Source organism: Pseudopodoces humilis, chromosome 9 (assembly GCF_049639895.1).
Source record: "Pseudopodoces humilis isolate 2021_Gansu_Grassland_sample_001 chromosome 9, ASM4963989v1, whole genome shotgun sequence".
In the NCBI taxonomy this organism is placed as follows: Eukaryota; Metazoa; Chordata; class Aves; order Passeriformes; family Paridae; genus Pseudopodoces; species Pseudopodoces humilis.
The window spans coordinates 33,678,101-33,694,928 of record NC_142208.1 but is presented as its reverse complement, the minus strand read 5'-3'; the positions used below and the strand labels follow the sequence as shown (position 1 = coordinate 33,694,928).

At 44.7% G+C, this 16,828-nt stretch overlaps 1 protein-coding gene across 1 annotated transcript in view; it reads left to right on the top strand.

Annotated features, from left to right (window-relative positions):
* C9H10orf90 (chromosome 9 C10orf90 homolog) overlaps positions 1-16,828 on the top strand; it is a 57,295-nt gene that overhangs the window by 22,328 nt on the left and 18,139 nt on the right. Inside the window, exons 2-3 of the mRNA XM_005528840.3 lie at positions 4,958-5,052; positions 7,305-8,346. Of these exons, the coding sequence (XP_005528897.2) occupies positions 4,958-5,052; positions 7,305-8,346 (1,137 nt within the window). The remainder of the gene's footprint in view (positions 1-4,957; positions 5,053-7,304; positions 8,347-16,828) is intronic.

The following is a 16,828-nucleotide window of genomic DNA, read 5'->3' as shown; positions in this document are numbered from 1 at the left end:
TCAGTGGATCCCTCCCCTCTTCCTTGGATTTAACATCACTTCTGGAGGCTCAGGAGAACGTTTGTGAAGGACAAGAGAAGCTCTGGCTGCCTCCTGTGGATCCCTGGATCCAAGGCCAGGTTGGACAGCTCTAGGAGCAGCCTGGGATAGTGGAAGGTGTCCCTGCCCATGATCTTAAGGTCCCTTCCAACCCAAACCATTCCATGTGCCTGTGCCAAGGATTTCTGGAGATGCAGCACTCTCTCCACTTGCAACTAAACAGAGCATTTTTTGCTATTAATTTATGCTATTAAATTCCCTATAAATCAATTTGACATCAGCAAGGACTCTGATAAAAGGTGGAATTTTCAGCATTCACGTCTCTACTTTTCATACCAGGAATGTGAACTTTAGCTTGGCTGCTCAGTTTTATTTTAGATGACACCAGGCTGTGCAGTTTTATGATATCCTTTCTTTATGACACATGAAGAAGACCAGAAGACATGGGTTTGGTTCCGGTGTTCGTTCCAGCTTGGCTTTCATCTCCGATGTATCCGTAAAGTCCGGATGGCTTTTTTTTGGATGACTCACCTCGGATCTGAAGGAGCAAATGATGATCTCTCCCAGCCCTTACTGAGCAGGAATCTTTAATGATGACACTTCTTTTTCCTCGAGGCTTCCGCAGGTATTTGAATTAGAAAAAGCCACAAGGAAATTTAAACAGTTTTAAGGTTTAAACAGAGTCAAGTATAAATTACTTCCTCTAGTAAGAATAAGATGCAGAAGGAAGAAAAAGCCTTAAAAAAAATGTTTAAGTGAGACACTGTGTTAGCAGAGTGATTGCTCTGGTAGCTGACCCTGCAGCTAAGCCACCTCTATCCTTTAGCTCCCAGGTGCTAAGTGGGGAATTTGGGGAATTTTGGGGAATTTTTGAGTGCTGTAGGGATCCTGCTGCCATGGACATGGGTGGGAGCCCAGCTCCCCACACCAGACTAATGGATGTTGAGGTAACATCAACAAATAAGGTAAATTTTTTGTAAAATGGAGAAGTTTTCTTTTTTTCCTAGCAGTATGTGTGTTCTGCAGTGCTGTTTGTTGGTGTTTTCAGGGAAGCACTGGAGCTTCCTGCAGGCTCCAGAGGAGTTCACTGTGAGGCTCAGAGGGGACAGGGGACATGGTCAGTGCAGAGCAAGCAGGGCTTGGAGCAGAACAAGGGAGGCCAGAAGTGCTGACACACATTTGAGATTTGTCAGCATGTGAACAGTGACTAAAATATGCAACTTTCCTGACAAAAACCGGGGATGAGGCCAGGGCCAGTGGTCTAAAGTCATTCCAGCTCTGCCTGGTGTCACTCTTGGTGTCAATCATAGAATGCCTGAAGTTGGAAAAGCTCTCGAAGATCATCGAGTCCAACCGTTCCCCCTGCACTTCCAAGGTCACCCCTAACCCACATCCCCAAGTGCCACATCCACAAGATTTCTGAACATTTCCAGGGGTGGGGATAGTGCTACTTTCCCAGGCAGCCTGTTCCAATTCTTGAAAACTCTTTTGGTGAAGGATTTTTCCCAATATCCCCCCTGAGCCTGCCCTGGCCCAGCCTGAGCCCGTTCCCTCTCCTCCTGTCCCTGTTCCCTGCGAGCAGATCCCAAATCCCCCCGGCTGTCCCCTCCTGCTCTCCTGGGACTTGTGCAGAGCCAGAAATTCCCCCTGAGCCTCCTTTGCTCCAGCCTGAGCCCCTTCCCAGCTCCCTCAGGAATTCTCCAGCCCCTTCCCAGCTCCCTCAGGAATTCTCCAGCCCCTTCCCAGCTCCCTCAGGAATTCTCCAGCCCCTTCCCAGCTCCTTTCCCTTCCCTGGACGTGCTCCAGCCCCTCAATGTCCTTGTCACATCTGGTTTGTCATCAGCGTCCCCCAGCCTGGCAAAGACCTGAAACCAGCATTTTCCACGGTTTTCACGTCAGTCCCAAGTTCTGCACAAAACCTGAGCTGGCTCCGTGTGGGGCTGTCCTGGGCCTGCCAAACATTCCCGGGCCGCAGTTCCTCAGCAGCACCCTCACCTTTGCCATCGATCTGGGCTTCAGCAGCTGATTTACAAGTACATCTTTTCTGAACCATTATCTGAGGCAGCTGCCAGTTGGCCCGAGGCAGGATCCAGGCACTCGAGACTGGGGGAATCGGTTCCAGCTGCACTCCGTAATTAGGAAAACCCTGGGCTGCAGCCGGATGTCCAGATGCCTTGCCAAGGAGAGCAGCATTTGGTTCAACAAACAGGATTTGTGAGGGGAGAAAATGAAAAAGAGTGAAGATGTCATAGGACAGAGGTCATGGGCCAGCAGTTGCTCCTCTGCTCCTCACGGCATCTCCCATTTTTAATCTGGAGTGGTGGGAAGGGAAGATCTGGAGAGGTTAAACCGACCCTCGGGATTTCAGCTGGAAGAGAGATAAGTTTCTCCTTTTCCCCACAGAGATGGAAAGTACTTGAAATGCCATTTCTTTCATGCTTTCGCACCAGGGAAAAAGTGAACTTTGCATTTTGTTGTGTAGCAAGGGTTCCAGGGCGATGTGTTTTGTCAGCAGTGAGAATTTGAATGCTCAGCGTGTGACACATCTCAGCTAAAGCCTTGTGCTCCCCGTAGTGCCTTCATTGCAAACACAGATTCAAGCTCTTTTTAAAGGTTTGCTGGTTTCTTTTGCTTGTTCTCTTAACATGAATTAACAAATGTGAAGTTTCCAATGACAGATTTAATAATATCATGATAAATGCCAGTGCTTTTGCCACCAATGCCATTTAATCTGTCTCAGCAAATACATTGCCAAAAGTTTGAGTGTTTTCCAGCTGTAGGATTCCTATAGCAATATGAGAATGTCCTTGCACGAGACAGGGTACAAACAGCAATGCAAAACTCCACTGTGGATGATGTAGCAAAGAAAAGAGTTATATCTTCTTCTTCTTCCCTTGATTCTTCCTGCCTCTCCTGCTCTAGAAACAGCTACTTTTTAAGGTTAGACAGGCAAGAATTTACCAATCTATTCCAAGGGATCTGTGGGATATTGGAAGGTTCCACCTACAGATTATTGCTAATCTCGGGAGGTTACCTGGATAAGAATAATTTACTTATTATGTGCAATCCACAGAGTGGACTTTGACAACTTGTTCTTCTTTGACCCTGTATCCCTCAGTTTTTCTCTAATGCTGGAAATGCATTTGAATGAAATTCATGGAGGAATGAACCTGTTGGATCTGATTTATCCCTGGCCTGCCTCTGGATTTCCTTGCGCACCAGTTGACGGTCAGAAGTTGATCTCCTGTTGTAGTTTCCTCCTTGATCTAACTGTGGGGTTCTTACTGCAAAGCATTTCAGAAAAATATTGATAACTTAGTGGAAGTTGTTGCTTTAATTACATAGGGTTTTTTTATCAAATTTTTATTAATATCTTAATCCAAGAATTTCTTCTTTACCCCTCTCTGCAGGTTATTCCTTATTTAGTAATTTTAAAAAATAAGTAAGAGCACAGGTGGCTGCTCTTCACCATGAAGGTGCCCACGTGTAATTCACCACAGCACTGATACACTGAAAATAACCTTTCCATGAGGCTTCCCCAGCAGCAGAGGAGGATTCTGTCCTTTGATGCTCCTCACCGTGCACCACGACAGGGCGAGGAGCTGCCTCCAAGGGTGTCTCGCCCATGTTCGGTGCCAGCAGTTTCCCGTGCTACACCAGGTTCCCTGCCTTGCACTGACTGCAGCCCAGCATTATTCCTTTGCCAAGAACCACAGAGTGGGCCCTCTGCACTGGCTGTTTTCTGGATTCTGGTTTTTCCCCACTCTGTGGCTAAGGAGTCCAGCTGTTTGCTCCGTGGCTCTGGACTCTCTGTTGCTCAATGACAAAAACAAACATCTTCCTTCATGCCTGCCAGGGATGTACATGGTGGCATTGGCACCTCGGAGTTATGCTAGGGAAGCATTAAAGTATATTTTAGTGTACCTTATTAAAACAAAAAGCTCATCAAACACCCTCTAAATGTCGTGGTGGGACTAAAGATTTCTTGCGATATCTTCCTCCTCTTCCCCTCCACCCAACGAGATGAAATCTGTTGTGGTGGGCATGGTTTAATAAATTCCTAAAGTAGAGCTGATTTATATTCCTTTGTTAATATAATGTAACACATAAACTGAAATTCTGCTTAGCAAAAAATTTTCTCCTGTGGCAGCCTGCCTGGGTGGAAGAAGAATAATACAAAAGGTCTTACCAGTGATGTGACATGTTGCTGTAAAACAACAGCCAGGAACATCAAGAGATTTCAGTCCAAGTGGAGAATTTCTGAAAATTAATTTTGGATGCTTAATACAAACTAGAAAGTAACATAATTTCTGGCAAAGCAGCTGACAGCAGACGTAATGCATCAGTGCAATAGCCCAGACTGTGTTAAATGGAAATTAGCTCCATGTAAAAAGCTGCAGGGACAGAACAGTGCTCGCACAAAACAACCCGTGACAAAAGCTGAGGTTGAGGTGCTGGTGGAACAGTTCTCACTGAACTGGGAATGTTGTGATGGAACAGAATTTGTGGATGTGATTTGGAATCACTGCAGCTCTTTAACTGTGAAGGTGACTCAGTGGCAGTGGGCTGTCTGTGCTCCCCGTTCTGCAGAGAGCACAAAATGGGGCGTTTGTAGAAATCCACATTTCCCAGCTTCTCCAGTCCCTCCATAGTCGTGCCTGAAGCCATGGAAATCAAAAGCAGAGACAGTGAAGCTTTGGATGGGCCCTGGACACAGTGTGGGACTGCCCAAATCCTGGCAGCAGGATCCCAGGGGTGTTCTGAGAGCCTCCTCTGTGGAGGAGAAACAGATCCCAGGGCAATCAGATCATTTCCAGGACTCTTTCCCTCCTGCTGCACTCCATTTAAAAGCACATTTTCTAACTCATCTCCTCCAGAACACTGACAATAACATTCCTTTCTCTGTGTTTTTCCCCAGGGGTGACACAAAAGCACTGGGGCCCTGATGGTCAGAGGACATGCATGGGCCTTCAGCGGGAGAGTGGTGTGCAGGGAAAATTGAGCCCTACCAAGGTAAAATAAATAAATTGTGTTTGGGGAGCAGTCAGCAGAATGCAGGAGGGTTTAAAAAACAATCACAGATTGCTGAGCAGTATGTTTGGACTTGGTTTTGTTTAGCTAAGCTTAGCTTAGGCAGCAGAAAAGCCAAATAAAATGATGGTTAAGTGTTGGTGAGGGGAAAAAAATTGCATTGCTGGGGAAAAGAAGTTGTAAGAAACTCCCCGTGAGACTAAATCAAGAAATATCCCAAATATCAGTACACTCTGCCTGATATGTTCTCAGGATAAAGCCTGAGGTTTTCAGCTCAACACAATTACTTTGGATGTGTGTGTGTGTATTTTTTTCACAAGATGCAGCGAAGCTTGAAAGCTCCAAACAAGCACAGGATCAGCTGGGCAAACCTGAAAGATCTATTTCTTTTCTAAAGATTGGGAGGAGGAAATAATACATATTTTCAACAGAAAAAGGGAAAAGTAAATAATTTAAAATATTGGTGCATGAGTTTGTAGCTAATCAGGAGTGTTTCTGACATGCCTTTGGACTCATGCAGGATGTCTCCATCTGTGCAGCCCTCAACAGAAGAAATAAATGTCAAATTAACTACTGGAGCATGAGAGATGTATCCAAAATAAAGTCTCTCAAGGAACATTCTTCTTTGGTGCCCTGTAGAAATCTGGGGGAAGTTGAGAGTTTTGGAAGGCATGCAAAGGTCTTAAACCTGGAGGTAGAAGTAAATGAAGTGAAGAAAATATGAGGCAAATGTTGTTACAAACCATGAAAGAAACAGAGGAGGAAGAAAATGCTTTCCCTGAGGCTGTGAAATTATTGAATTGTCCAAACCACAGGCAGCTGGTTTAAAGAGTTGATAAAATTTATCTGGCATTTCACCTCGTTAATAAACTCTTGATCTACCTCTGCCCATTTGGGTTCCCAAGAGGCTCCTTCCCAAGAGATAGAAAGGAACTGTTTCTGGTGATGTTTTCCTGCACAGAGGAGGAACACAGGGATGGTTTCATAGGGGCTCAGAATCACGGAGTGATTTGAGTTGGAAGGGTCCTTAAAGATCATCTCCCCATGGGCTTTGTTGCGGTTTCACCCCTGCCCTGGGAAGGGTGACTGTGGCACCAGGGAGGTCATAGCACTGTCAGCCTCACAGTCCTCCTGGAGGAAGGACAATATCGTGTTTTTTGAAGCCCTTGTTGAGTCCTGGAGTTGAATATCCATTGATAGAGACACTCAGCTAGGACTGGGGTGAATTCCCAACAAGCAGGAGTCAGTGGCACCTAAACACAGAATGGGCTAATCCTCAGATTCTGCATGTCAGTTCAGTGTTGTGCTTGTTTTGGTTTTTCTCTATGAGGATCAAGAGATGTGGGAACACAGGGCAGGAGGAATATAATCAGTCAATTTACAGCAGCAATGAGATTGGGCCAGATGCTTTATTGCACAGGACTTATGGGCCCAGCAGGGTAGATAATAATAGCAGGAGCCTTTAAACTCAGGTCTACTCTTTGTCAGAGAGCTGGAACATAAAAGCACCTCCTTTGTCACCTCAAGGGAGGTAAGGTGTGGTCTGTCAAGATGAATGTTTCCTGTCATGGATGGAAAAATTAATCTGGGCCACTGTCAGTCTCTGGCCACTGTCAATCAATCTTGTACATATGTGTTTGTACATCACTGACAGGTGTCACCAAGGAATCATAACAAAGAGGGAATTAATTAATTAAAATAATACCCAGAGCCTTTGTGAGTAACTGCATCACTTTTTTGGGGAGTTTTTCATGCCTACAACCAGTGAGGTTGTAAAGCTGTCATGTCCCTGGTGCACACATGTCCTTTGCAGCATGTGACGTCACAGGCCAGTGATCCATATACTTAAATGCATTTTAAAGTCCAGCAGGTCATCATGAAAGAGGAGTTTATAGTCTGAAAATGGCAACTGTCTTTGCCATGTCCACTTTTAAACACCCACCAATCCCATCCGTGGGGATGAGTTAAATACTCAAAATAATACTATGGAATAAAAGTTTTAAATTTTAATATTTTTTCCTTTACCAGAGTCATAAAGTTTTCATTGAAGCCTCCTAGACAATTCAGAGCTGATTTCAAGAGTGTGCATTTTTAAATGACAAAAAAGTTATTATAAATAGAAAGTTAACAAGAGATCTTGAGCAAAACTGTCTGCTGTGATAGATGGTGGATGAGAAACAGTTGCACACAGGATGATGGAGTATGGTGATAACGGGGAATCTTTTCATCTGCAGGAATCTCTGCCTTCCCAAAACACAGCATTGATTTCACCAGTAATCATTGCAGTGATTGATGAGGATAAATCCAGAGGAAACCAGCCCTCTCTGCCTATGCAGGCCCTGATCCCCCAGCCCAGAGCTTGTCTCACAAAGCCATCATTGCCTACCCACGGCTCAGCCATCGTTTGCAGAACATTTTTGGTGCTTCCCAGCCGATTAGAGATCCAGGCATCCCCAGAAGACACCATGTCACCAACGGACTCTCCCAGTCCAAGGCACTGTCCAAGGCAGCAGAAAGGCTTTGCCTCCATCACTGTCACAGCCAGGCGTGTCCCTGTGGGCTCTGGGGACCTGGCACATGGCACTGGGGCTGGCCAAGAGCCCAACACCGTGTCCCCCATATCCGGCAAAGTCCCTGCTGTCCTCGAGCGCTGGCCTCCCCCAGCCAACTCAAACCAACCTCCTTCATTAGGTGAAGAACCCCAAAAGCAGCTTTTTGACCCTGGAATCAAGGAGGATGGCGTGGGTCTTCAAAGCAGTGATGGGAAGGAGAAAATGCCACCTTCATTCACCTCCCGTGTCCAGCTCCAGGTGTCTCAGCCGTGTCCAAACACCATCTATTATTTAGACAAGTCGCTCAATGTGTGCATTGACCAACCTCGAGTTAAATGCCAAAAAATTTATAGATCCACGTTGTCCTTGAGCCTGAAGTGCAGTTTGTCCGGATTAACAGCAGATGGAGTAGATGGCATAGCTAATGGAGAGCCCATGGAGGAGAGAGCTCCAAGGAAGCTCCCTGGAGCAAACGGGGCTTGGCTCAGATCACACCTGAGCACAGACTTCACGGGAAATAAGGTCATTAGGGAGGAGAAAACAAAGGAAGAACATTTGGGCAGTAAATACCCTTTGCAAAGTGTCTTTGCCTCAGGAGTTCCAGCATTTGTGGAGATTCCCAGAGGACCTCACAAGGCAGCAGCCACAGAGGAAGAGGATGAGCAGCCTGGCAGCCACCACAGTGTGTTTTCCCTCCAAATCCCCAAATCGAGCAATGAGGCAGGTAAGCCATTTCCCTAAACCTCAGGCTGGTGGAGCAGAGGTTCAGGCTGGAGCAGCCCCACCACAGTAGTTCTGTGAGAGCAGATAACAGCAATCCTTGCTTCTGCAGAGGCTCAGGGAGTTAGAGCACAACCCAGAGGTTTCCAGCTCCAGCACTGCCATGAATATTTGCCATGCTAGTGATGCGTGCTGCTCATCAGCTGGGAGAGAAAAATCCCCCTGTGTTTTCTGCATTAAACCTCTTTTTTTAACCGTTCATAACAGTATTTTTTTATTATTCTCCCAGCAACCTGCAAGTGCTTATCCCCTGAAAATAATTAGGTTTATCTTTGAATAAGGACTGAATTTCAAGGTATGAAATTAAGAAGGAGATGACTGCATTGAGCTTGGTTTTGTGCTCCTTGCAATTAAAAATGATCTTGTTTTCAGCTTTTATTTAGAAGGCTACAGTAATAAGCCCAGGCTTTTATACCTAATGGAACCAGGTAAAAGGTTTGCAAATCTTGAACACATTTGTTTCCAACCTTTCCAATAATTTTACAGACATAAAATGTTCTTTGCAGTGTTGCTCCTGGGGGAGGGAGAGGGAGCCCTGGGGATTGCCTCCTGCCAGAGTGGTGCAGCGCCTGCTGCACTGGGATTTTCCAGCACACTTGGATAACCACAGCTGAGTTTATTGCCTTTCCATCCAAGGTGGATGGGAAGATTGTCGATGAGTGGAGTCTGTTTTTTACCAAAAGCACAAAGATTAAACTTACCCCCTCTGTATCCTGCAGCCTTGGGCTACATTTAATTGCAATTATCCTGTTCTTATATGGCCCTTTTGATCTAAGGGTCAGTGCATGAACATGAGCCACTTCCTAAGGTTCCTTTGTACCTCCATCCCCGCAGAGTGCGAGTGGAAGGAAACAGAAAGATGAGAAGCCTCATGCTGCCTCCAGGGCTGGGCAAGGTGCAAACTCCTTGCAGTGTCTGCTGCTCTCCCTTTCCCATGCCTGAAATCAATGGAATTGCTCCTGCAGGGGCAGAGCCTGAGATAAAATATTCCTCTGTTTTCCTAAGCATAATCCAGGCTGTGTGGTGTTGGAGGGGAGAAGGCACAGTAGGGAGCAGGAGAGGGAAGATGCCAACCAGTGCTAAGGGGTTTGGGATAGAATTATAAAGGGATGGCACCAGCAAATGAAACATTTCATTGCATACATCCCGATTTTAAATATCAGGGAACATCACTTCATGGGGAGCACTATTATTGCAGGCTTTGTTCAACACCATCTTAGGTTTCTCTGTGACAAGCCAGATTTAAAACTGAGCTTTCCCTGGGCTTAGTGATGCCATGGTGGCATGGAAGAACCACTTTTACTAGAAATAATTAGAAAGTGAATTGGGAGGCTGCTCTTAGTTCCATAGTTCTATTGGAAGGAGGAAATCGGTGAAGTAAGGAGCTGAGAAGTACTGGTTTGTGATAAAGGACTTCCACCATTTGTGTACACAAGACTATAGGTGTAAATAAACATGGGAAGTGTTACCTTTTTAACTGCTTCCACCTTTTGTGTGGGCCATAATGTAGAAGGTAAAGATACACATTTCTCTTGCTGAGACCCTTTGTAATGTGTAAGGAGATGTTTATCAGCTTACTACAACTTTCCTGTGTGAAATTTGTATAAGCAACCAGAATAATGCTCCAAAGCCACAGCCTTTCTCAGCAGGATCATCCAAGTAATGAGCCATTAAATGGGACAAATCGCAGAAACCTGGTAAAATGCATGGGACATCCACACTGGTCCTTAAAAGGAGAGGGAATGGTGTGATTTTAACCTGTGAGAAATGAAAAAACTGAGTCCTTTTTACTTCTGGAATGGGTGAAGTGAGGAGAAGTATTGCTATGAGATTATCAATCACAAAATCATTGAAGTTTGAAAAGATCTTTAAGATCATCCAGTCAAACCAGCCCCCAGCACTGCCAAGGCCACCAGTGACCCATGTACCCAAGTGCCACATCCAAAGGGCCTTTAAATCCCTCTAGGACTGGACAACCCTTTTGGAGAAGAACTTTTATCCCATTCTAGATTCCCAGTTCTTTTGGGTATTTTCTCCTCTGCTGTTTACTAATTCAAACCCGTTCCCATTAAGCTTTGCTCTGCTCCATGTTTATGCAATGAAATGTTTGTGAAATGAAGTGTTTAGAAAGAAGGGAGAAGCAGCAAAGAAGGGACAATGAACAAGTTTTGCCACAGTGTTCGTGCTTTAACAGTTATCTTATGGATGAGGTAACTGCAGAGAGCACTTTGTCCATTACATTTCTGATGACCCAGAAAGTTGGAGTTTATATTGGTTTGCAGCTGTAGGCAAGAGCTTCCTGCCAGCAGAAATACAAGTGGTAATAACATCACTATGCTGAAAAAAAAAAAAAAAGAAAAGAAAAATTACTTTCAAGGCTACACTTCTCTGTGTGGAATCTGTAAATGCCTTTTCCAGGATGTATAGGTTGCTTTATTAGGATCCGAGTTGGAATGAACACCCAAATACTTCTCTGCTTTACAGGTGCTGGGTTTGCTGTTTCCTATAGGCCCAGTTGAGTCATGGCCTCTTTGGAGTGTCTTTTTCCTAATCTTTTGTGTGACTTCACTGCAGCCATGATGACTCTTACTTACTGTATTACTCATATTATTTCACATCCAAATCCAACTGTTCAAGAGTTGGCTTTACATGGACCTGGATAACTTAATCTAAGGCCCTTCTTTCAGCAAGAGGCTGGGCCAGGTAATTTCCAGAGTTATATATTTCCACCATGTGCCACATATGAAAAGGATGCTTTGGGATTATTAATGAAATGTAAATCTTGGGCTCTGCTCGTGGATGGGAATTACACTTGGAAATCCAAATCTCTGGGACTCAGAGTTCAAAGCCATGGTTCATGCTAGAGCATCCCAAGGATGGAATATGATATTTCCCCACTGTGGACTGTATCTTCTATTGGCTCCACTGCTTTGGGTCTTTACTTCCATTATCTGGCAAGAAATTGGATTGTAAGTGCTGGAAAATCCATGTTATACATGAAGTCAGACTTGAACCGTGGGAGGACCGAGCTGTAGGACAGAGCTGTGTTTATTTTTAGTGAGTGGCCAACATTTCCATCCCTTGGGCAGCTGCAGGAATGTGTGAAGGGTCCCACTGGGGGCCACATGAGGCACCCACCTCAGAGATATGGCCAAGGGCCAGCCCAGGCCAAGCTCCACGAGGTCCCTGTCACAGGTGATCGATGTGCATCACCCTGCCTTTGGTCACGGCTTTTAACAAGCTGTCAGAACTTGCTAACGCTGCTTTTCAGGCAATGCTGCAATTTCCTTTCTTGTCTGCAGCTGATGTCTCATAAATACAAGGTAAGTTAGAAATTAAAAGATTAGTCTTGCTTCTGCTGAAGACAGGAACATTTTTAATCTTAATTTCTCACCTACCTTTCATGAAGAATATATTCCCCATGAATATCTAGTTCTCCATCCATCTTTCACTATCTATTACCTACTGGGCTCTAGGCTGAATCATTAAAAAGGAGAAAAAGAAGAAAATGGGACAATTTAAAATTATTTTTGACCTCTTGATGAAACAATATCATCACTTTTCTAGGGAAGGTTATAAATGCCAACATCTAAATTTATCCATTTGAGCTTAGATAACAATAAACTTTGTCATGCCTGAGAGCCTTCACACATCTCAGCTGTTTTCTAAACGAAAATATTTCCTGCTCACCTCTACACTTTTATTCATGTTTTGTTGTTATACCCAAAACTGATGTGGAGAGATATTAAGGAATAACAGCTGAGGTGGAGAGTGAATCCAGTCTGGATGGTGGGTGCTGGATTCCACTGCCCTGAGATGAGGGGCAGATGTGCAAGGAGGGCGGGAGGAGATGACAAAAGGGGAAATTGTGAATCACTTTCCCATGAAAGCCACCCAAAATTAGGGACATCAGGGTTATAGAATAATCATCAGCCATAGTGTGGCCATAAGACCAGGCCAGTGATAATCCCTTCATCCTGGGGTCAGTCTTGGACAAGAGAGACATTGAGGGGCTGGAGTGTGTCCAGGGAAGGGAACGGAGCTGGGAAAGGGGCTCAGCCTGGAGAAAAGGAGGCTCAGGGGGAATTTCTGGCTCTGCACAACTCCCTGCCAGGAGGGGACAGCTGGGGGGATTTGGGATCTTATCCCAGGGAACAGAGACAGGAGGAGAGGGAGAGGCCTCAGGCTGGGCCAGGGGTGACGTACTTTGGGTGTTGGGGAAAATTCCTTCATGGAAAGGTTTGTCCAGCCATGGCACAGCTGCCCAGGGCAGTGGTAGAGTCCCCAGTCCTTACAGGGTTTCAAAAGCCATGTGCATGTGGCACTTGGGGACATGGGTCAGTGGTGGCCTTGGCAGTGCTGGAAGAACGGTTGGGCCCAAGAAATGCAAAGGTCTTTTCCAGCTTGACGGATTCCACAGTTCCGTGCTGGAGTCAGCAGCGGGAGGTGATGACGCACAATGGCGTGGCTGTGATGAACGTGCTCAGCAGTGCCTGAACCCTGGGAGATGTCCTGGGGTGTCCAGGGAAGCACTCCCAACATTCCTTTCTCAGAGCTCACGGATGAAAAGCTTGGGAGAGGAAGGACAGCAGTGAACAGGACACATCAGAGGCTCAGTAATGTAGCTGCTTGTACCTTTTCCCAAAGAGCGTGGCAGGTGACTTGAAAGCGTAATTTGCTTAATTAAAACAACCCAAGGCAGCGAGTGGAGGAAACTGAGATGGGATCTGGGCTTTGGGTGTGTTGAATGGCCCCAGATGATTACAGACTTATTTTTCCTTCTTGAACCTATTTATTGACAAGTGCTGGAGTTAGCAGCACGTTCTTAATGGGTAAATAACTAGATTTCATTTTTTTTAACATTTATTTTAATTTTTTGATGCATGTATGTATATTCCTACCCATACTGGAGTAAAATCAGAACAGCGGGTGCTGTGGGACTTTGATAAGATGCTACCTCCAAAGCAAAAATATATTTTTGTTTTAAATACACACTGAAGTGCTCCAGATATTTGAGACATTTATGTATCAAGAAAATCTTGTGGGTCACCCTTAAACTAATATATCAGCCTGGTAATCAGAACGGGCTAACCAGGAAATCTGAAGGCTATAAGTAATATTTACTTTCCTTAATTAAGTAGTATTTGAAATGCTATGATGAAGGAATGTGGCCCATCTGGTGTTCTCACCTCATCTTCTGTTTATGGGAAAGTGACCATGCAAAGCCAGAGTGCAAGATTTGTATGTGTGTAAACATATATATATATATATACATGAACAAGATATAATTAGAGGAAAGCAGTTCCTGACAATATGGAATTTATTGTATAGAAACTTGAGCAGCTCCAGCTGATGCTAATTAACTCTCCACCCTGCAAATGTGTGCAGCAGAATTGGTGGTGAAGACAGGAGGAATATGAAATATGGCACAGGAGATTTTACTTTAGCTTGCACCTGCTAAGCACAAGGAGCCAAATCTTCAGCTGATGTCAACCAACTGAAATCTCTGCCTGCAGAGGAGTGACACTGATTTACACCAGCCAGGAATCTGAATTGGCATTATGGACACAGCAGCTGGTGCTGACTTGTTAAGAACAAAGGACCACATGCCAAAAAGCCCATTAAAAAGAGCTCCTTTGATGTCTCACTTCATCTGGGATAAATTTAAAATGGAGGAGGCTGTCAATTTTCCTTAGTCTAGACATTCTGTGTCATTGGGTCTGGGTTACTCTGATGTGTGACCTTCATGTGCTGCATCCCCAGAAAATGAGGATTCAATCATTTCAGGTGTTGAAAACTCAAGTGAGGAACTGGCAATCCTGTTACAGGTGACTCTGGAAGATGCTGCCAGCCTTTGAGACAGACCCCACCCTGTGCGATGGGCCAGAGCAGTTGCCTCTCTTTATCTTGGAGTTTTTTAATTCCTTTGTAGAAGGAAGGAGATGCCTCTTCTTTCCTGGAGGGTCCTTTTGCATTTTTGGGGTACCAGCTCTTCAGCTCTGCTCTCTGTCTCTGCTGCCTTCGCCATCATCTGGTGGGACAAAGGGTGTAGGAGAAGGAAGGGATCAGCAGGAGGGGTATTCTTTGATATTCCACTCCTTTAAACTATTTATTTATTAAATCAGAAGGCAGATGTGGTGACCTTCTGTCCCGCCATATGGAGACAAGGCTACCCCTGGAGACTGTGGGCAATGATGTCAGCAAGGAAGAAAGGCGATGCTCAGGGCTGTGTGAGCCAAAGTTGGATTTCAGTGACAGCATTGTAATGTCACTGTGGCCCTGGCTGAGATCATTTTCCTGATCTGATTCCTCATCCTGATCTAGAACCAATCTTTCTTTATCAATTTCTCTGTGGTTTAAGACAACTAGCAGACAGGCATGGTTGAATTTTCTTGGGGTTTGCTCGTTTCTTTGGAGTTTTCTTGTAGATGTTTTTGTTTGATTTTGTGTGTTTAAGGGCATGATCATAAAATAATTTGACTGGAGTTGAAGTTTCCTTCAGGAAATGCCTTTTGAGGATTAAAGGCTCAGTTTTCTGTTATGGGACATAGCAATGAAGCTGTTGGGTAGAAAGGCCATTGTTTCTCTTGAAGACAGAAGGATGTCTGCCCTGTTCCTGATGATACAGAACACATTTTCATGAGTGAAACTTATAAATTAGACTTTCCCAAAGATGTTTGTGTTGTCTGAAGATCCAAGTTAAAGTTCAGCATATGAAAACTGGGGGTTTGATTCTTCCACTCTTTTCCATTTTGGATTCCATGATCTAAAGGTCTTTTCCAGCCTACACCATTCTATGATTCTGTGATTCGGTGACATTTCTATCTTGAGCTGTCACAGTTGGTAAGAATGTGAGACAATTTGAAGTGAAAGACTGGAGGGCACAAGTCACTCGTTAGCACTCCGGGCAAGCAGAGGTGGCAATACCAGAATCATTAAAATAATGATTAAAAGAGATGGGCTCTGTGGATTCAGTGACTGCATTATGCCACTGGAGTAAAGAGCCTCATTTTCCCCTAATTCACACTTGGTTTAAACTAGGAACGACTCTTGTGCAGTCTGAAATGAATACTTGGCTCAGCCTGGCTGCGGTAAATTATCAGAAAGCGCTGAACTAGGTGCCTTGGACATGATGAGAATTCCAAGTGGTCCATGCCTTTTTTACCCTGCAAATCACCATTTAAGTGTTCTGAATCATCCTGAACATTTTTTTTTTTTCCCAAGTCACACTGCATCAGATTACTCCTTGAGTCACTACAATAGCTTCTAGCATGACATCCTGGAAATGCAAACATGGATTTCTAACTCGGAGGTTTTGGGTCTGTGGCTGTTACAGGGAATATCTCAAAAGTACAACAGTAAATATTCTTTCCTTTCATCCTCTCCCAGCTCATAGGAGGGAAAAGGAAAAAATGTTAGTAAAATATACAAACACTGTAGTCGAGCAGCTGGATATTGGGAGCTCACTGGTGCGAGCAGTCACCTCAAATCGTGTGGGTGGGTTGGTTATTAGATGCCCACTAAAATATTCTGCTGCAATTATACCCTCTCATGATTCTGAGTGCAAGGTGATGTCCTGCAGGTGCCAGGCAGGAATGTTTCCTTCTCACAGAATCACAGGATCATTAAGGTTGGAAAAAGCTCTCCAAGATCACCAAGTCCAGCACCACCACATCAGCTAAACCATATCACCAAGTGCCACATCTACCATGCTTTGGAACATTTCCAGGGACGCTGACTCCACCTGAGAAGCCTGTTTCTGGGATTAACCACTCTGTCAGCAAACCCAGTTTTCCCACTGCCCATCCCAAACCTGCCCTGGTGCAATTGGAGGCTGTTCCATTGCAGGGTTTTGCTGGTGCAGCCACTGCTAACCCTTCTCCCACCAAAGCTCTCCGTGGCAGCCAGACTGGGTGCAGCACCTCGGTCCCCATTCCATTCCCGGAATAAATGGTGTTCCCTTGTTTAACACCAAGGGAGAAGGTCAATTAACTATTTGCAAAGTGCTTTGAGAAAATAAGTTGGGTAGAGGCTGATTGTTAGGGGCTGGTGATTAGCTGGGCTTGGGATTGTTTGCTCTGAAGCCACTACACTAATTTTGCTCAAAGCCTTCTGTAAACAAGCTGTTTCTTGACATTTAGAAGCTTTTCCTACTTAGGACTGATTATAGGTTTGAAGCCTAACAGCTCTTAGGTACACTTTCTGTTTTAAATTATTACAACTTCCTACAGTCAAATATTAGCTTTTGCCAAAAGAAAGCCTCTTCCTTCTGAGAAATGTGGCCATGGCTGTCAACGTGGTTAAAAAAAAAAAACCAGCAACCCAAAAGAGGTAGCTAGGAAGAAGAGAAGGTTTTTGTTAGAGATAATTTTTTAATCTAGACTGTTAACTTGAGGTGTTATTGATATAGCTGAGATAATTAAGCT